Raw genomic sequence first — 17,223 nt, 5'->3', positions numbered from 1 at the left:
TTATTTCTATCACTTTCCTAGGTAAGTCACCCCTAGTAGGGGCTAAGTTGGAAGGAGCCTTGATGGGTGGGGCTGGGCTTGTGCTGAAGTAAGAGCTATGCTAGTGTCTTGGCTAGGAGAAAGAACTCCTAGCAGCTTGGTTAGGGAGATGTTAAGTATCTCAGCTCTAGGAGTCACATGTTTGGGGTAGGAGATAGCTCTCCCTGGCATGAGTGTGACTTGGCTGGGAGCCAGAACAGCCTGGGTGACTGATTTTTCTGTCTCCTGGGCAATGTGGGGGATGGGACACATACCAGGGTTGGGGAAAGACTGTTGCTTTGGAACTGGGGACTAGCACTGTGAGAAGTCACATTCTGTGGCTGAAGTGAACTCGCTTTCTCTCCTCCTTTCACACCTTCCCCTCCCCGCCTCCCCGCAATGACAACAAAATAAGCACTGGCCCGAACTGTCTTAGCATCATGAGTATTTCTAGAGGACTGTAGCATGAAGATGAGCACACCCAGCAACAGCCTCACAGAGCCCAGGGTCGGTTGGTCACAATCTCCTTTTATTGCAAGCCCAAGATGCCACACAGACACCACAAGCATGGAGCGAGGGTCAGAGATTCACATTTACACATCCTGCTACCGCAGGGTACAGAGAGTGGTGGGCAGAGAGAGAAAAGGGAGAAGATACAGAGGGAAAATGAAATCCTCAAGGTCAAGGCTGGGGAACTTATCAGGTACTGTAAAAAGAATGACTCCTAACGGGACAGTGTTTCCTACACTAAGTTTGCAGTGTGATGAAAGATGGGGGAAGGAGAGACCTTCATGTACACACATTCTGAGGGGACAGGCATAGCCCTCAATGGGTTCAGGGCCTCGGCCTCTCTTTAATGACAGGGTTACAGTAATGACCTTGGAGGTCAATGACATAGTCCATGTCAATTCATAGGGCAGCACTCGTGAACTGGATTTCTCTGCTGCCTCAAGAATGGACTCTTAAGTGCTGCCTTCCTAAGAAGAGAAGACCATGAACAGACTATCTGAACCCTTCTGCACTGGACTCAACGGGGAAAGTTTTATACCAGGAATAAAACCAAACTGAAAGTGTTCCCTTTTCACTCTCTCTCCTCCACTGGTGGATGGAAATCCCCTAGTGGAATAGCTTGTTCCTGGCCCCAGAGGTGGCTGAGCTGGAATGATATACTTGGATGAATTAATGCCACATTTGGTTTCGTGGTTGGTTTTCTGGTTGCTTTTGACACAACCATCACTGGAGGAAGCAGAAGTGCCAGCAGTCTTGGGAATCCAGCTTTTCTCCTCTGAATCTCTAAGGCGAGGAGTAGCCAGGCCCTTCACTTCAGCAGCAAATCCTGAGAGAGAGACAACCAGACACACAGTAAAAGCAAGTTCCGCTCACCCAAATCTTACAGCTACCACTCCTCTGAAGGGACCATCTGGCTTCACTTGTTCTGTCTACTCCTCAACCTAACCACCTCCCTCCATCCCAGAGCTGGTCCCTCCCCTAAAGATCTTAGTCTAAGTAATGTTTTGTTTAGACACATTTTCAAAATGAAATATTTAGATATTTCAATTCTAAATGACTTTGTGCTGACGTTTACTTCAACTTTATTTTTAAAAATTGACAAACATTTAAAAAGCTCAAAAGCCAGATAAAATGGTTTGTTGAACCCGAAACAATTTTTTTCTGACTTTTGAGAAGGGCCAGTAAACTGAAAATCAGCTATTTGCTCTAAATATACTGTACTTCCTTCCCCATGGGTGTTTCCTCTGCCACCCCATCTCCCCCACGGTTCTATTGCTAAGTCTGCGGTCTCTGGGGGGAGTGTGTGTCAGTCTGACATCCACACCACCCATGGGGCACTGTGCTACTTTGCTGTCAGGTCAGCAAGGAAGTTTGTCACCTGGATAACTCACTCACCAAGACATTAATGAAACCAGAGAAACTGCTCCCACTGCATCTCAGAACCCCTAGGGATCCTGCTGCTCAGAGTGCTCTCTCTAGCCCTGCCACCACTCACCCCATTATAACTGTCTAGTAGCTCATAGTCACATTCTGCCTATCTGAATAAGCTGTAACACTGCCACAGAGAAGCACATTGCACCAATGGACAGACATGGAGACAGACACAAAACTAGCCGGTGAGCAAGAGATGGTTCAGCAAAATAAGAAAACCCTGGGAACCATGGGTGATGTCTGAGCAAAGTGGGAAACTGAAAGAGCATTTGGAGGGAAGGGGGGCAGCGCTAAGAAGGGCCAGAGTACGATGAAGTAAGGAGAGGTGGCTGGGAAAGGCTATGTTGTTGAGTGGGGTGCAAAGAAGTTGCCAGAGAAGGGGGCTCAGCTAAATGTGTAGGGGCACAGGGAGTGGCCATGGAAGGGGTGGGAACCACTAGGATGTTGCTTCACTGTGAATCTGCCTTGTGGGGGTGGGGAAAAGGCCCCTTCTCATCCTTCACAGTTCAGCCACCTGCCTCCAACCCTCCATCCAGGGGCATGAAGGCTCCTAGTGTGTCAGTTACCTGTGCATTACCTAGCATGCACCGTGACACCCCTCCAGCGATGACATCACACACAGCACAAAATGGAGGCCTGTAGAACAAGGAAATGGCAGTTCTTTAACCTTCCCTGAAGCATTGTCCCCATGCACCCTGGCCTCCTGAGCATACAAAGCCCCCTGCACCAAGACCAGCTCCTCCCTGCCCCGTCATCATCTGGGTGTTGGTGAGGATGGAAGCACATGGAGGCCTGGCACATACCGGGCTGTAACGCTGAGCATCTGCCTTGCTGCCTTTCCCCTTCTCCACGGAGCCTGCAGCGTTGCTAGAAGGGAGCAGTCGAGTTACTAGAAGAGAGCCAAGCACACAAGAAAATGAGCTCTTCCAGGAATGGGAAAAACAGTTCCGTCACCCCAATCTGTATTCCATAATCTGTCTCCACCCCTTAGCCATCACCCCCATCTGTCTGATCCCTACAACCTCTTGCATTGTCTGGTAAGTTTGCCTGCATGTGGCAAAGCTGCTCTCCAACAGTTCTTAATTTGATCCAGGGCTTACTAGGGTTGAACTCCAGCACCTCTAAGCTTGACAGTTCATATCCCCAGCAACTGTGGGGTTGCTGCGTCTGTTATGAAAGTATAAACATTGCTTGAGCCCGGGCACCTTTCATTACAAATTAAGCACTGCCTCCAACCACTCCAAATGTGCATAGTTCTCTCCCCTCATTTCAGCCCCACTACCCGTGTCTCTGTCTACTATTACACACAGAAAACTATTTTAAAAGAACATCGTTAAAGTTGTAAAGTCAAGCACTTGAAAGTGAGGAAATGCTAGAATTAAGGCTGCCTGTGCAGCCTTAGTTCAGCCTCCTAGTGCATAGGCATAATTATTTACTTACATATTATTTTTTCCACAGGACCCTTGCCTCTTTCAGTACATAGGATGGATAGTGCTCAGTTAATGTTTTGTTTTCTCTGTGTTATTCAGCGTGTGGCCCCAGGGCTTATTTACTGCACACTACTTAAACACTGTTCTGAATTCAATATTATTAATTTCTTCAGGGGCTTTTCTTTGGTGCTCTTCACTACAGTACCTGAGTGCTTCACAGACTATAATCAATTTATCTTCATGACACCCCTCTGAGGTTGTGGGGTGATATTAGCCCCATTGTAGATACTGGGAACTGAGGCACAAAGACTAGTTAGAATTGTCCATTAATTTTGGCAGCCCAATTTGAGACTCATAGAAGTTCATATGTTCAAAGCACAGCTCTTATAGATTTTAGCACTTCTGCAAATCAGACCCCAGGATCTCACACTGGGCTCCTAAAAAATGAGGAACACACAATCAGTGACCACCTGGGAAAAGTTTTGTTTAAGTGACTTGCCCAGTATGAAATAGGACAATAATTCCTACAGCATATCTTTTTTTAAAAAAAATCCAATCTTGGTTTAAAGATTGGAGACTCTACTACAATCTTTGATAAATTGTTCCCATGGTTAATGTTAAACATTTATGCCTTATTTCCAGTCTGAATTTGTCTAGCTAAAACATCCAGGCACTGGAGCATGTTATACCTGTGTCAGCTAGATTGAAGACCTTATTATTAAATATACAAAAAGTAATTTTCCCTCTGCTGATATTCACACCTTCTTGTCCATGGTTGGAAATGGGCCACCTTGATAGCATTGGCCTTGTTAGCACTATGAAAATAATTTCCCCTCCCTTGTTATTCACCCCTTCTTGTCAACTGTTGAGAATAGGCCACTTCCACCTTAACTGAATTGGCTCGTTAGCACTGGCCCCCCCACTTGGTAAGGCAACTCCCATCTTTTCATGTACTATAATATATATTCTGCTTATTGTTTTTTCCACTCCATGCATCTGATGAAGTGGGTTTTAGCCCAAATAAATGTGTTAGTCGCTAAGGTGCCACAAGAACTCCTCACGGTTTTTAATTAAATATTTGTATCCCAAGTAGATACATACAGATTGTGATCAAGTCATCCATTAATCTTAAATAAATTGAGCTCCTTAAGTCTATCACTAGATGGGATGTTTTCTAATATCATTCAAGTGGCACTTCTCTGAACCCTCGCCAATTTATCAGCATCCTTCTTGAATTGTGGACACCAGAACGGGACACAGTATTCCAACAGCAGTTGCACCTGTGCCAAATACAGAGGTAAAACAACCTCTCTACCCCTACTTGAGATTCATAGATGAATCATAGAATCATAGACGATGAGGGTTGGACAAGACCTCAGGAGGTCATCTAGTCCAACCCCCTGCTCTAAGCAGGAACAATCCCAACTAAATCATCCCAGCCAGGGCTTTGTCAAGCCAGGCCTTAAAAACCTCTAAGGAAGGAGATTCCACCACCTCCCCAGGTAACCCATTCCAGTGCTTCACTGCCCTCCTAGTGAAATCGTTTTTCCTAATATCTAACCTAGACCTCCCGCACTGCAACTTGAGACCATTACTCCTTGTTCTGTCATCTGCCACCACTGAGAACAGCTTAGCTCCATCCTCTTTGGAACCCCCCTTCAGGTAGCTGAAGGTTGCTATCAAATCGTCCCTCATTCTTCTCTTCTGCAGACTAAACAAGCCCAGTTCCCTCAGCCTCTCCTCATAAGTCATGTGCTCCAGCCACCTAATAATTGTCATTGCCCTCTTGTGGACTCTCTCCAATTTGTCACCTGTTTATACATCCCAAGGATCACATTAGCTCTTTATGGCCACAGCATTGCACTGGGAGCGCACATTCAGCTGATTATCCACCCCACCCCCAAATCTTTTTCAGAGTCACTGCTTCCCAGGATAGAGTCACCCATCCTATAAGTATGGCCTACATTCTTTGTTATTAGATGTATACATTTACATTCAGCCATATTAAAACACATACTGTTTGCTTGCACCCAGCTTACTAAGTGATCCAGACTACTCTCTATCAGTGACCTTCATTATTCCCTTCATTATTTTCCATTACCCCAACTTTTGTGTTATCTGAAAACTTTATCAGTGATTATTTTATGTTTTCTTCCTAGTCATTAATAAAAATGTTAAACAGCATAGGGCCAAGAACTAATTCCTGTGGGACTCCACTAGAAACACACCCGTTTAATGATGATTCCCCGTTTACAATTACGTTTTGAGACTTATCAGTTAGTCAGCTTTTACTCCATTTAACGTGTGCCAGTTTAATTTTATATTTTTCCAGTTTTTTAATCAAAATGTCATGTGGTACCAAGTCAAATCCCTTACAGAAGTCTGTTACATCAACACTATTACATTTATCAACCAAACTTGTAATCTTATAAATGAAACATATCAAGTTAGTTAGTTTGACAGGATCTGTTTGCCATAACCCATGTTGATTGGCATTAATTACATTACCCTGCATAAAGAATTAAAGAGGCCTCTATCAGCCACTCCATTATCTTGCCTAGGATCACTGTCAGACTATAAGCACCCACGTCATCCCATTTACCCTTTTAAAATAATGGCACAAAGTTAGTTTTCTTCCAGTCTTCTGGAACTTCCCCTGTGTTCCAAGACGTATTGAAAATAAACATTAACAGTCCAGCAAGCTCCTCAGCCAGCACTTTTAAAACTCTTGGATGAAAGTTATCTGGGCCTTTTGATTTAAAAATGTCCAACTTTAGTAGCTTCTGTTTAAAATCCTCCTGAGATATTAATGGACTGTGAAATATGTTATCCTATGATATAACTGACTACACCCCCTAAATAGAGAACAAATATTTTTGAACACTTCTGCCTTTTCTGCATTATTATCAATAATAATCATGATAAGTTATTGTCCTTAATTCTGAAAGATTTCTCTTTGTGTCCCTTTGCTTCCCTTATCAATTTTCTATATTTGCTAGATTCTGATTTATATTCATTACTGTGAATGTCCCCTTTCTTTCATTTTTAATAGCTGCCTTCATTTCCCCTCTAAACCATGTCAGTTTTTTAACCAATATGGTCGTCTTCCTTGTTTGTTGGATTGTGGCTTTTTGGGCATTTAGTATTTATGTACAGAGCCAGTATTAACTGGCCAGTATTAACATTCCTGCCAGGCTCCTATATAACCCTGCAAGGAGGGATGTTTGCCTGCTGTTCTGTCCTTCAGGCCTGACCCTACACATGGAATTGACCTAATTTCTGAGATCCCATGTAGCCCCGTATGGTGGCATGCTGTGTGGGTCCTGGCTCCAACCTCTGTTGATATTGGTGCTGGGCTCCTACATAGACTTGCATGAAGGGATGAACTACTGCTTCAGCAAACATAACACCTGGTTCTAACCTTTCTAGTCCCCAATATCCCGGTAGAGAGAAATGCTCGGCTACTGGGAAGAGTCTGGGATCCAAATCCAGAATTCATTCATTGCCATGATGCACTAGGTTAGTGGAGCGCTGCCACCTCTGTCACAGAGCACTTAAAGCCTCATTCTACCCCAGTATTAACATTAGGGCCAGACTCCTCTTTGCCCCTCCAGGAAGGGGTATTTTCCTGCTGTTGATTCCTTGAGGCCTGGCTCTGTACACATGGAATTGACCTAATTCCTGGGCTCCTACATAGTCCAGTAGGGCGGGATGCTCTGGAGACCCTGCAGCCTGACTCCATCCCTGAAAGTGATGATATGTGGGTTTCTAGCTGGCTGCTGAGGGGAATGTGCTGTTGTGGTAGCTGCTAATTACTTCTAGTCCCCATGTTGCTGCTGGAACTACCCACCACCCCTCCTACCTGCTGAACTTCAGGGCGGAGGAGAAGAATTAAACAAACAAAACAAAAAACACCCTACAATGAAATTGGCATTTGGAGCTGCTCCTCCCACTTCATCCCTTTGGGGCACTAATCTGCTTGTTTGTTATTGCACTGGAAATCTCTGCCATGTTTTTCAGTAAAATGTTACTTCCTTTTCCCTCTTAAGGACTCTGCACTGACTGGGATGGGGTGGGAGTCCCTAGCTGTGTTGTATATTTCCCAGACAATCACTGAATTACAATGGAGTAAGGGTTGAGAGATCAGAGAAGCATTTTAGGGTGAAAAAATATTACAGAGATGATGTAATTATCTCCAAAACAAGCATTATGTGCCCAGCAGGTTCAGAGTTCAAGTTAAACTTTAAAGACAGGCAACCGTGTTAAGATCTGAGAATGCTAAATTAGGACTCCCAAACAACTTTAATTCTGCCCTAGACGGAGACACCAGAGGAAACAATATGGAAAAAAAATGTCTCCAAAAGTCAGTTTAGTCTAATGTGGGATCACAGACTCTGCTAGGCATCCATCTTAATTGTATGGTTGCTGCATGGCATCACTAGAGGGCAGAGTTAATATTCTCTGGGGCTTTACATGAACCAAATCCTACAAAAACTGGTTCACACCATCCCAGTATGAGCTGACACCATGGAGTTTCAGAGTTTTACACACTGAGTTGCTGACCTACTTCACAAATCGGCGTAGTTGTAATAGATCACTAATAGCTCTAATTTCTCAGGTTCTCCTGCGCCTCCATGTTCCAGAACACCAGCCCCATTACAAGTCTGTTCTCCTGCCACACACCTCACACCATCTCCTCTTCCCCGCTACTCCCAGTAACACCAGACCACTTGAGGCAGGGACCTGAATGCCACCCAACATACCACCATTGCCAGGGCACTACAAGGGATATGATGAAAGGGACACACTGCTGCTGCTATGGAAACCCTGAGGCCTGGCTCCATCCCCTAACTTAATATCAATGTTAGCCTGATATATAGCCCTGCAGGGAGGAAAACGACTGTTACTGCAGAGAGTGATGTCTGGTTCCATTCCCCAGGCCCAGTCTCCATTCTTTGGGCTTCTCATCCCAGTCACCTTGCTCAGCCAGTCCTAGTCTCCCCCTCCCAACTCCTCATACAATTTGTCCCTCTCCTCCTTCCCCCATCCCCCCTGCAAACTGGCTTCCAGTCCTAGTCTCCCTCCCTAAGCTACTTATCCCATCTCATGTTCCCCACCCAGGCCCTCCCTAGCTCCTTGTCCCAGTCTCTATGCATAACCAGTCCCAACCTGCCCCCCTCCACTCACAGTCACAGTTTCCTCCCCCCTGCAGTCCCAGTCTCACTCGACAACTTGTCCCAATATTCTCTTTTCCATCTACCCATCCGCTCTTGGCCCCTCTGCATTGTAATAAAATGGCTTCCTTTTCCATGCAGCCTGGGTGTCTGTCGGGGGGGGGGGGGCAATGTCACTGACAGAACAGGAGAAACAGGCTCCCTGCTCTCAGTTCCAGTGCCCCTGCCCAGCCCCAACCCAGTCTAGAGCAGCTGGAAGCATCAACGACAGGAGAAGTCAGTCTGAGCTCCTGTAGCCCTGGGCTGGAATATGCTGCATTGCTCCATGGAGGTGGCACAGGTGCAGTCCTGTCACGTGCAGAAGATGAGAGGGGACGGGACATGCTCAGTCACTCTGTGGGGATGGCACATGCACTTGCTGGTCAGTGCTAGGAGGGGATGCAGTATGCTCAGTGACAATGGACTTCAGAGATTTTAGTTGTTAAGCTCTAGCAAGTGTGTGCTGAGCATGTGCAAACTGTGATTTTTTCAAAGGCTTTTAATCTGGCCTAGTTTGGTTGGATTCTCACAGGGATAGCGAAAGTCACATCCCTGACACCCTCCTGCTCCAAATTTTAATCCCTGCCTGCTCCAAACCATGGGGGCACAAGAGCTGTTCTGAGAAAAAGTCTCACAATTTTTTTTTTAACATGGGCAAAACAAGGTAATCTAATTGTTAGAAACAGCAGAACCAATTTCACTGATTTCCCCCTGCCCCCATTCCCCAATCAGCCTGAGGCAAACACCCAGCATTGGCAATTTCAGCCCAAACAGTTAAAGTCTGGCAAAGTTATAACCAAATGAAAACAGGGTCTTATCATGGGAAGTGTCAGGCGACCATAATAGCGGACAGGTCTGTGAGCCCTATCTATAATCTCTCTCTGTATACACACATATATATATTCTGTCCACAGGATTAACCTAAAGTCTGTCCCCGCCCCCATCTCCCCACTCCCATATGTATCAAAGCATTTATACTGTGCACATCCTAAGTGCCCCCATCCTAAACTCTCTCCCCACATCTCCCTGTCCCCCTTCTCTACGCTCCCTCACTAGTTTGAGTTCCTCTCCTGCTCTTTGCTACTCCACTTCACCTTCCTGCACCCCTCCCATTCTGGGTATTGAGAACAGGTGCTACTGCTGTCTCTTTACCTCTCCACACCCTCACATGTTCTAGAGAGGGAGGTAGGAGCACAGTTTACCTGGTGAGCTAGCACTACTGGGTGTGCCCACACTGTCATCCAGCCACACACTCTGAACCAGGGAATCCCGCTTCTGAGGACCCTCAAGAGAGCACATCAGCTCCTGGAGAGGGGAAAGAAGGGATATTTTAGGAAGGCACTTTGTAAACATGGACAAAGCCGGTGGACGCAGAAGAAAGTAGAATTTAAAGAAAGGGGATCTCTCGGGAGGACACAACTGGATGAGGGGACCCGGAGTGTGGGGGGAGGGGAATCTCTTGGGGAACTGTTGTATTAATTTTGATGGACTAAATGGGCCCAAAAAGTCACTGTTAATGTGTCACTGTCCAACATTAAAAACAGTTCAGCATTTGGTATACAGGGACCTCAGCCTACTTAGTAACGTGGCAAACACACCATTACAAATCTTTTACCTTTTATTACCGATGCAGAAAAGAAGGAAAAATAGTCAAAGCATTTGCAATATAAAGTTTTACATAAGGCTTTTATTTTAATAATGTCTCTTGTTCCCTTTGCCTTTAGCTGGAGAGAGTTTTTAGAAGGAAATCCCCCATCTGGCAATCTTAGATGGTATTAAAAAGGACAATAAGTGTCCTTTATGAGGAAAAAAGAAGTTAGCTGAGAGGAGCTGGAGCTGCCTCTGAAATCTGAGCCTGTTTTCTTGAAAACAAAACAACACGGACACAGACACACATAAAAGGGAACAGAAAAGATAGAAAATGCAGCTTCTATTTCTGGTGCTGACTCTCATTTGCAATCTTGCTGCTGGAGAAACACAGCACATGGTCTGATCACCCCCATCTGAGACCTGGCAAACTTGTACCAGCATTGGGCCATTTAAGACATTGCTTTTTGCTACCTTCCTGGTGGCAGGCCTACAGCAGTCTTGTAAAAATTAATAAACAAATAAATAAAAATGCAGTCTTGGCCAGCTAAGCCAGACTGTTATTAAACAGAAGGAGAGAGATAGAAGGAAAAGAAATAAGGTAGGGAAGGAAAAGGATGTCGCCGGGTGGCGGGAGAGAGGGAGACATAAAGTCTCCCATCCCAGGTGGTGGTTGGCATTTAGCTGATGGAGGTAGCAGGGTCATCTGGGTCCCTCTCTCTGGCGAAGTCTCATCAGGACATCTCTCAGGATCTGGATGACAAAGGCCCAGCAGTGTCATGGTGATTCCCAGGGTCCCAAGAGACAGTGGCAGCCATGATGGTGAAACTTGCTTCTTCTTGTACTCTGGTCTTTCATTCAGCCACCATCTTCTAACTTTCCCCAAAAAGTCTTTTGGAGGACCCCAAGAGGGACTGATAAGTGGAACTGCTCATCCCTTCATTAAATGTTCTCCAAATAATTAGAAGCAAGAGGAAGACCAAGGACAGGGTAGGCTGATTACTCAGTGAGGGGGGAAAGACAATAACAGAAAATGTGGAACTGGAAGAAGTGCTAAATGACTTTTTTGTTCCAATTTTCACCAAAAAGGTTAGTAGTGATCAGATGTCTAACACAATGAATGCCAGTGAAAATGAGGTACGATCTGCAGCTAGCCTCTGAGTCCCTAGCTTCTGTCTGCCAGAAGCTGGGAGTGGGTAATAGGGGATGGATCTCTCAGCGACTTCCTGTTCTGTTCACTCCCTCTGAATCCCACCTGGCACTGGCCACTGATGGAAGACAGGATACTGGGCTAGATGGACTATTGGTCTGACCCGGTATGGCTTTTTTATGTTCTTATGTAAAATAGGGAAAGAACAAGTTAAAAGTTACTTAGACAAGTTAGATGTCTTCAAGTCAGCAGGGCCTGATGAAATACAACCTAGAATGCTCAAGGAGCTGGCTGAGGAGATATCTGAGCCATTAGCAATTATCTTTGAAAACTCATAGACTGGAGAGATTCCAGAGGACTGGAAGAAGGCAAATATAGTGCCATTCTATAAAAAGGGGAATAAGGACAACCCGGGGAATTACAGAGCAGTCAGCTTAACTTTAGTACCGGGAAAGACAATGGAGCAAATAATCAACCAATCAATTGCAAACACCTAGAATATAAGAAGGTAATAAGTAACAGTCAACACTGATTTGTCACGAACAAATCATGTCAGACCAACTGAATAGCCTTCTTTGACAGAGTAACAAGTCTTGGTGAATGGGAGGAAGTGGCAGATCTGGTATATCTTGACTTTAATAAGGCATTTAATACTGTCTCACATGACCTTCTCATAAACAAACTAGGGAAATACAACCTAGGTGGAGTTACTATAAGGTGGGTGCATAACTGGTTGGAAAACATTCCCAGAGAGTAGTTATCAGTGGTTCACAATCAAGCTGTAATGGCATATTGAGTGGGGTCCTGCAGGGCTCAGTCCTGGCCTGTTCAATATCTTCATCAATTAGTTACATAATGGCACTTATAAACTTCGCAGGTGACACCAAGCTGGGAGGAGTTGCAAGTGCTTTGGAGGATAGGATTCAAATTCAAAATGATCTGGACAAACTGGAGAAATGGTCTGAAGTAAACAGGATGAAGTTCAATAAGGACAGGTGCAAAGTACTCCACTTAGGAAGGAACAATCAGTTGCACACATACAAAATGGGAAATGACTGCCTAGGAAGGAGTACTGCAGAAAGGGATCTGGGGGGTCATAGTGGATCACAAGCTAAATATGAGTCAGGAATGTAACACTGTTGCACAAAAAGTGAACATCATTCTGGGAGGTATCAGCAGGAGTGTTGTAAGCAAGACATGAGAAGTAATTCTTCCGCTCTACTCCGCACTGATAAGGCCTTAGCTGGATTATTGTGTCCAGTTCTAGGAGCCACATTTCAGAAAAGATGTGGACAAATTGGAGAAAGTGCAGAGGAGAGCAACAAAAATTATTAAAGGTCTAGAAAACATGACCTATGAGGGAAGATTGAAAAAACTGAGTTTGTTGAGTCTGAAGAAGACTGAGCGGGAAACAGTTTTCAAGTGCATAAAAGGTTGTTAAAAGGAGATGGGTGAAAAAATTGTTCTTAACCTCTGAGGATAGGACAAGAAGCAATGGGCTTAAATTGCAGCAAGGGAGCTTTAGGTTGGACATTAGGAAAAACTTCCTAACTGTCAGGGTAGTTGAGCACTGGAATAAATTGCCTGGGGAAGTTGTGGAATCTCCGTCTGTGACGCTCTGTACCTCAGGGGAACACCCTGCACCCCCATGTTCATCCTTATAATAGATTGTGTGGTATCCAATGCAAAGTTTGTCATGTTGGGTGTCTTCGGAAGGCTCATGATGCACGGAGCATTTTTGTTATTTTATGTATATTGTTATGAGGCTGAAAATGTGACTTCATGGCTTAAAACAAGCCCAGGCAAAACTCTCCAGGAGCAGTTCACACCTCATCAGGGCATGTATGGGACAAACCCAGCCCAGCCTCACAGGAACAAGGGACACTGCAAGACGGAGGTTCCTAGGGCTGTGTCTGGGACCGGAGATATTGACTAGTGTCATTCGGTTGCACAATCCAAGCAGCGGCTGGCCAAAAGTGCTCACTCACATAGCTGGGAGCAGCTTACATGCTGGAGGCTGTGCGTGAACAGCCCAGGAGTGGGGGTTCTCACAGCAGAACAGGGTAAGGCTGGCTCCCAGAGTCCAGATAACATCAGGGGAATGTCACACTGTCACTGGAGGTTTTTCAGAACATGTTGGACAAACATCTGCCAGGAATGGTCTAGTTATTACTGACTTGAGTGCAGGGGAATGGACTAGATGACCCACTGAGGTCCTTTCCAGTCCTATACTTCTAGTCTATGATTATTTTGCCCACCAATTAGGCCTATTTTCTGATACACTAATTTGGTCCATTGACTTCCAGTCCCACACTTTGTTTTCCGGGCATGAGCTTAGTCCTTGAGGTTTTTTTTTTTTTTAAATAAAAGGGTTGGAAGGGACCTCAGGAGATCATATAGTCCAACCCCCTGCTCAAAGCAGGATCAATCTCCAACTATTTTTTTTGCCCCAGATCCCTAAATGGCCCCCTCAAGGATTGAACTCACAACCCTGGGACTAATTTTGTTCGGACTAATTCACTGTTTATATACCTTTTCCAGCTTTTCCCATCAGCATCCATTGTTGTAGATAACTGTAATACTTTACAAATTTTTATCCATTTGCCCACAGTTAGGCTCACACCCGGAGTAGACCTATTAGGCCCCAATTATCATTACAGGACTTAGCTGGTGTTAGGGGAAGGCAGGAGAAGGGGGGACCCGGAGTGTGAGGGGGAGGGAATCTCTGTATTTTAGGGCTCATAAATCCTACACTCACCGTCTCATTCTCCTCTTCCTCAGATGTTTCATTTTCCCTCACTCCACTACAGCAGCTGCTCACGTTGGATGAGGAGCGTGAGAGTGGCTGCATCACACAATATCCCAAGGTTTGATTGGAGAGGGTTCTGAAATCCAAGTCCAAAGTTATCACCATCATTGTGATACGCAAATCTCATTTTGCACCATTCACCCAAGACCCTTCCAGTGGTTTGCAGACAGTAACAAAGCCTTACAAGTCCCTGTGGGGCAGCTTTATTGTAATCATCCATATTGATGGGGGGTCATCCAGAGAGGGGAAGTCTACTCATCCCATGATCAGTGTCAGAGCCAGGAATAGAACCTGGTGGAACTGGCTCCTGATCCCTGGCTCTAATCACTAGCCACCACATTCAAGGTACCTATGTGAGGGGATAAAAAATGAGACACCCGCCATGCTGAAGCCTTCCCCAGGGACACCGATTGTTTCTCCTGAACAGAAAGACCATTTTCAACTCACTTGTTCTTCCTGTTTGGGAACTCTGGGGAACTGGGACTGGAGGAGCCATCAGACTTCAGGTCAAAAAAGGGTCCTGGACTCTCCAGCACCTTCTGGATTCTGTCAGCAACATCCCTACTGGTGTGAAAGGAAAACCAGCTACATGAGACATGAGTTACCACTGTGTTACTTAATGCTTCCTACAAGGGGAAATACAGAGAGGGATTTCTATGGGGGACACAGGTACAAGGTGCAGGTTGGGGCAGTTTGGAACACAGCAATCTTCTTAAGTGGTCTACAAAGGAAGAACATATCAGGACTGGGCCTTTTTATGCTTCTTTATGATAAAAATAAAAGACCTGAAAGGGTTTAAGTTTTCAAAATTTCTTCTCAACTTGCTCCCCCCACCCCCATCCCACTAGAAATTCAGATCTTATCTAACCTGGAAGACTCTACAGTTGACTGGAGATTTAGTATATTTAGTGTCAAACATACCATGGAGGTGACATTTGACTAACTGAGAGCAGCAGTGGTTTTTCTTTCAGACTGTATCAAACGTGTTTTTGCAGACACCTATTTAACTAATATATTTGTGAGGAAATCTCTTTGTGTGAATTATTCTGCAGTGCAGCCCCTTCAATTAGGAGCTGAGAAAACTCCCAGTCTTCATCTCAAGTCATCTGATGAGTCAACCAGCAAATGCGGGGAAGAGCAAGCTTAGCATTCCTCATATATCTAAGGTGAAAACAAGCAGAAGAAAATCTAAAGAAACCCAACACCTTCTTTCTGTATTATAAAGAAGCAAAGAAGGGCACAGACCCATTTTTCCACCTTTGCAGGAAATCTTTAAACATTCTTGAAGCGGATAGGGAGGTGAGTAACATATAAAGGGCTGGGCTGAGGAATGTATTTATACGAGATGTACAATTGTTGTTAAAGTTAAGCCACAAAAAGTGCAAGTGTTGTGACAGTTTTTTATTTTAGATACATTGTTAATGGGAACTTGCCTCCATATAATTTATTGTTCTAAAAAAATACATCATTTTAAATAAAAATAAGTCTGTCAGTGTCTCTCTTAAGAAAGGGCAAGAGAAAGAGACATGCGGAGAGACTTCACAGGCACAGATTTTACCCATGCTGTTGGTCACAGCTGTATACATTCTGGGAGGGGGGTTCTCTTCTCCTCTACACTGAGCCCTTTGACAGATTCCTGGATTTCATGAAGGGAAGGTTTCATGTGGTGTATAGAGCAGTTCAAAGGACTGGGCTTTGGGTCTGGCATACACTGAACCCCTGATGTACAGCACCCCTTTAGGGGCCCATTAAGAGCTTAACAAAATAACCTCTACTGCTCAGTGTGCAATTTTCAAATGCTCATAACTCAGCTACATCAAGACCTGGAAGAAAGCTGTGCTCTCCTCCTCAGTGAAGGCTACTTCCGTGATAGTCTGCAAATCTCAAAATTCAGCCATTTTGATTATAGCATGTTTAGAGAAGTTGCACAATTATTTCTTTTAAAAGTCACAAGATTTAGTTACTATTTTAAAAAAATGGAAAAAAATTATTTTTCTCCACTCCCCTCTCACGTGCACACAGCTTGTCTACCCCTCCCCTACTTCTTTCCCCTCCTACTTCCTCTCAGTTCCCCTGGGTCCCAGGCCTATTTTCTCCTGCAGTCTGCCCCCATTCCTGTTCCTTTGATCCCATCTCTCCATCTCCCCTTTTCTTGCCTCCCCCAGCTTTCACCATCCTCCATCTCCCCTTGATCCCAGTTCTTTCCATCTCTCCTCCACTGCCCCAGCACTCTTCATCTCACCCCACCCCACCCCAGTCATTCCCACAGCTCTTACCTCTTCTCCTCCTGGATGTTCTCAGTGCCAATGGCACTGCTACGACGCCCATGGAAGTGGCTGCCTCGGGTGCGTGATGGGCTCCTCCCAGGCAGGGCAAAGGACTAGAGAGAAGGTGAGTAAGGAAGTTATAGGAAGGAGGGAGGGGAGTGTGAGAGACAAAGCAGTGGAGTACTGGAGGAGGGGGAGAGGGAGTGTGCAACCTGGATCCCAGACCCTCTCTCCTTGCATCATCTCTGATATGTAGTAGTGCTGCCCAGAGCCCCCAAGGAACCAGAATGTGAAGGAAGAACTCCCACAAGCTGTCAGTGAGGAAGAGAGGGGAGGAAGTGATCTCCAACTCCGGGCCACTAAAAGTCCCACGGCACAGCGGGGCGTGCAGGCAGGCTGCCTGCCTGCCGTGGCCCCACACCACTCCCATAAGCGGCTGGCTGCTAGCACGTCTCTGCGGTCCCTGACAGGGGTGGGGAGGCAGTTCCGCGTGCTGCCACCGCCCCCAGCACCATCCCCCTAAGGGGGTGGCGCTTGCAGGCGCAGGCAGTGCATGGAGACACACTGTCCCCCTCCCCTCAGGGGCTGCAGACGTGCTAGCAGCCAGCCGCTTCTGGGGGCAGCGTGGGACCATGGCATGCAGGCAGCCTGCTGCGCCGCTGGGCCAGGAGCTGCCTGTGGTAAGGGCCTCCGTGCTGGAGCCTTCACCTCACACACCCCTTCCTCCATCCCAACCCCCTGCCCTAGATCAGAATCCCTCTCCTGAACCCAAACTCCATTCCAGACCTCACACCCCCTCCTGCACCCC

The 17,223-nt window shown here is 45.7% G+C and overlaps 1 protein-coding gene across 5 annotated transcripts in view; it reads right to left on the bottom strand.

The window, feature by feature from the left end:
* Positions 1-530: 530 nt before the first annotated feature.
* Positions 531-17,223, bottom strand: part of LOC123356689 (rap1 GTPase-activating protein 1-like) — a 58,018-nt gene continuing 41,325 nt past the window's right edge. For 3 of the 5 annotated variants that reach the window (XM_045000105.1, XM_045000096.1, XM_045000103.1), the window contains 7 exons: positions 16,425-16,528; positions 14,596-14,712; positions 14,098-14,224; positions 9,805-9,907; positions 2,763-2,848; positions 2,526-2,595; positions 531-1,354 (listed from right to left, as the gene is read on the bottom strand). In XM_045000105.1, the coding sequence (XP_044856040.1) occupies positions 2,572-2,595; positions 2,763-2,848; positions 9,805-9,907; positions 14,098-14,224; positions 14,596-14,712; positions 16,425-16,528 (561 nt within the window). In that variant the 3' untranslated portion in view covers positions 531-1,354; positions 2,526-2,571. The remainder of the gene's footprint in view (positions 1,355-2,525; positions 2,596-2,762; positions 2,849-9,804; positions 9,908-14,097; positions 14,225-14,595; positions 14,713-16,424; positions 16,529-17,223) is intronic. The other 2 variants (XM_045000099.1, XM_045000100.1) reach the window with 2 other exon arrangements.

The sequence above is a fragment of the Mauremys mutica genome, chromosome 1, assembly GCF_020497125.1.
Source record: "Mauremys mutica isolate MM-2020 ecotype Southern chromosome 1, ASM2049712v1, whole genome shotgun sequence".
NCBI classification, from domain to species: domain Eukaryota; kingdom Metazoa; phylum Chordata; order Testudines; family Geoemydidae; genus Mauremys; species Mauremys mutica.
This window is presented reverse-complemented; position numbering and strand designations above follow the sequence as displayed.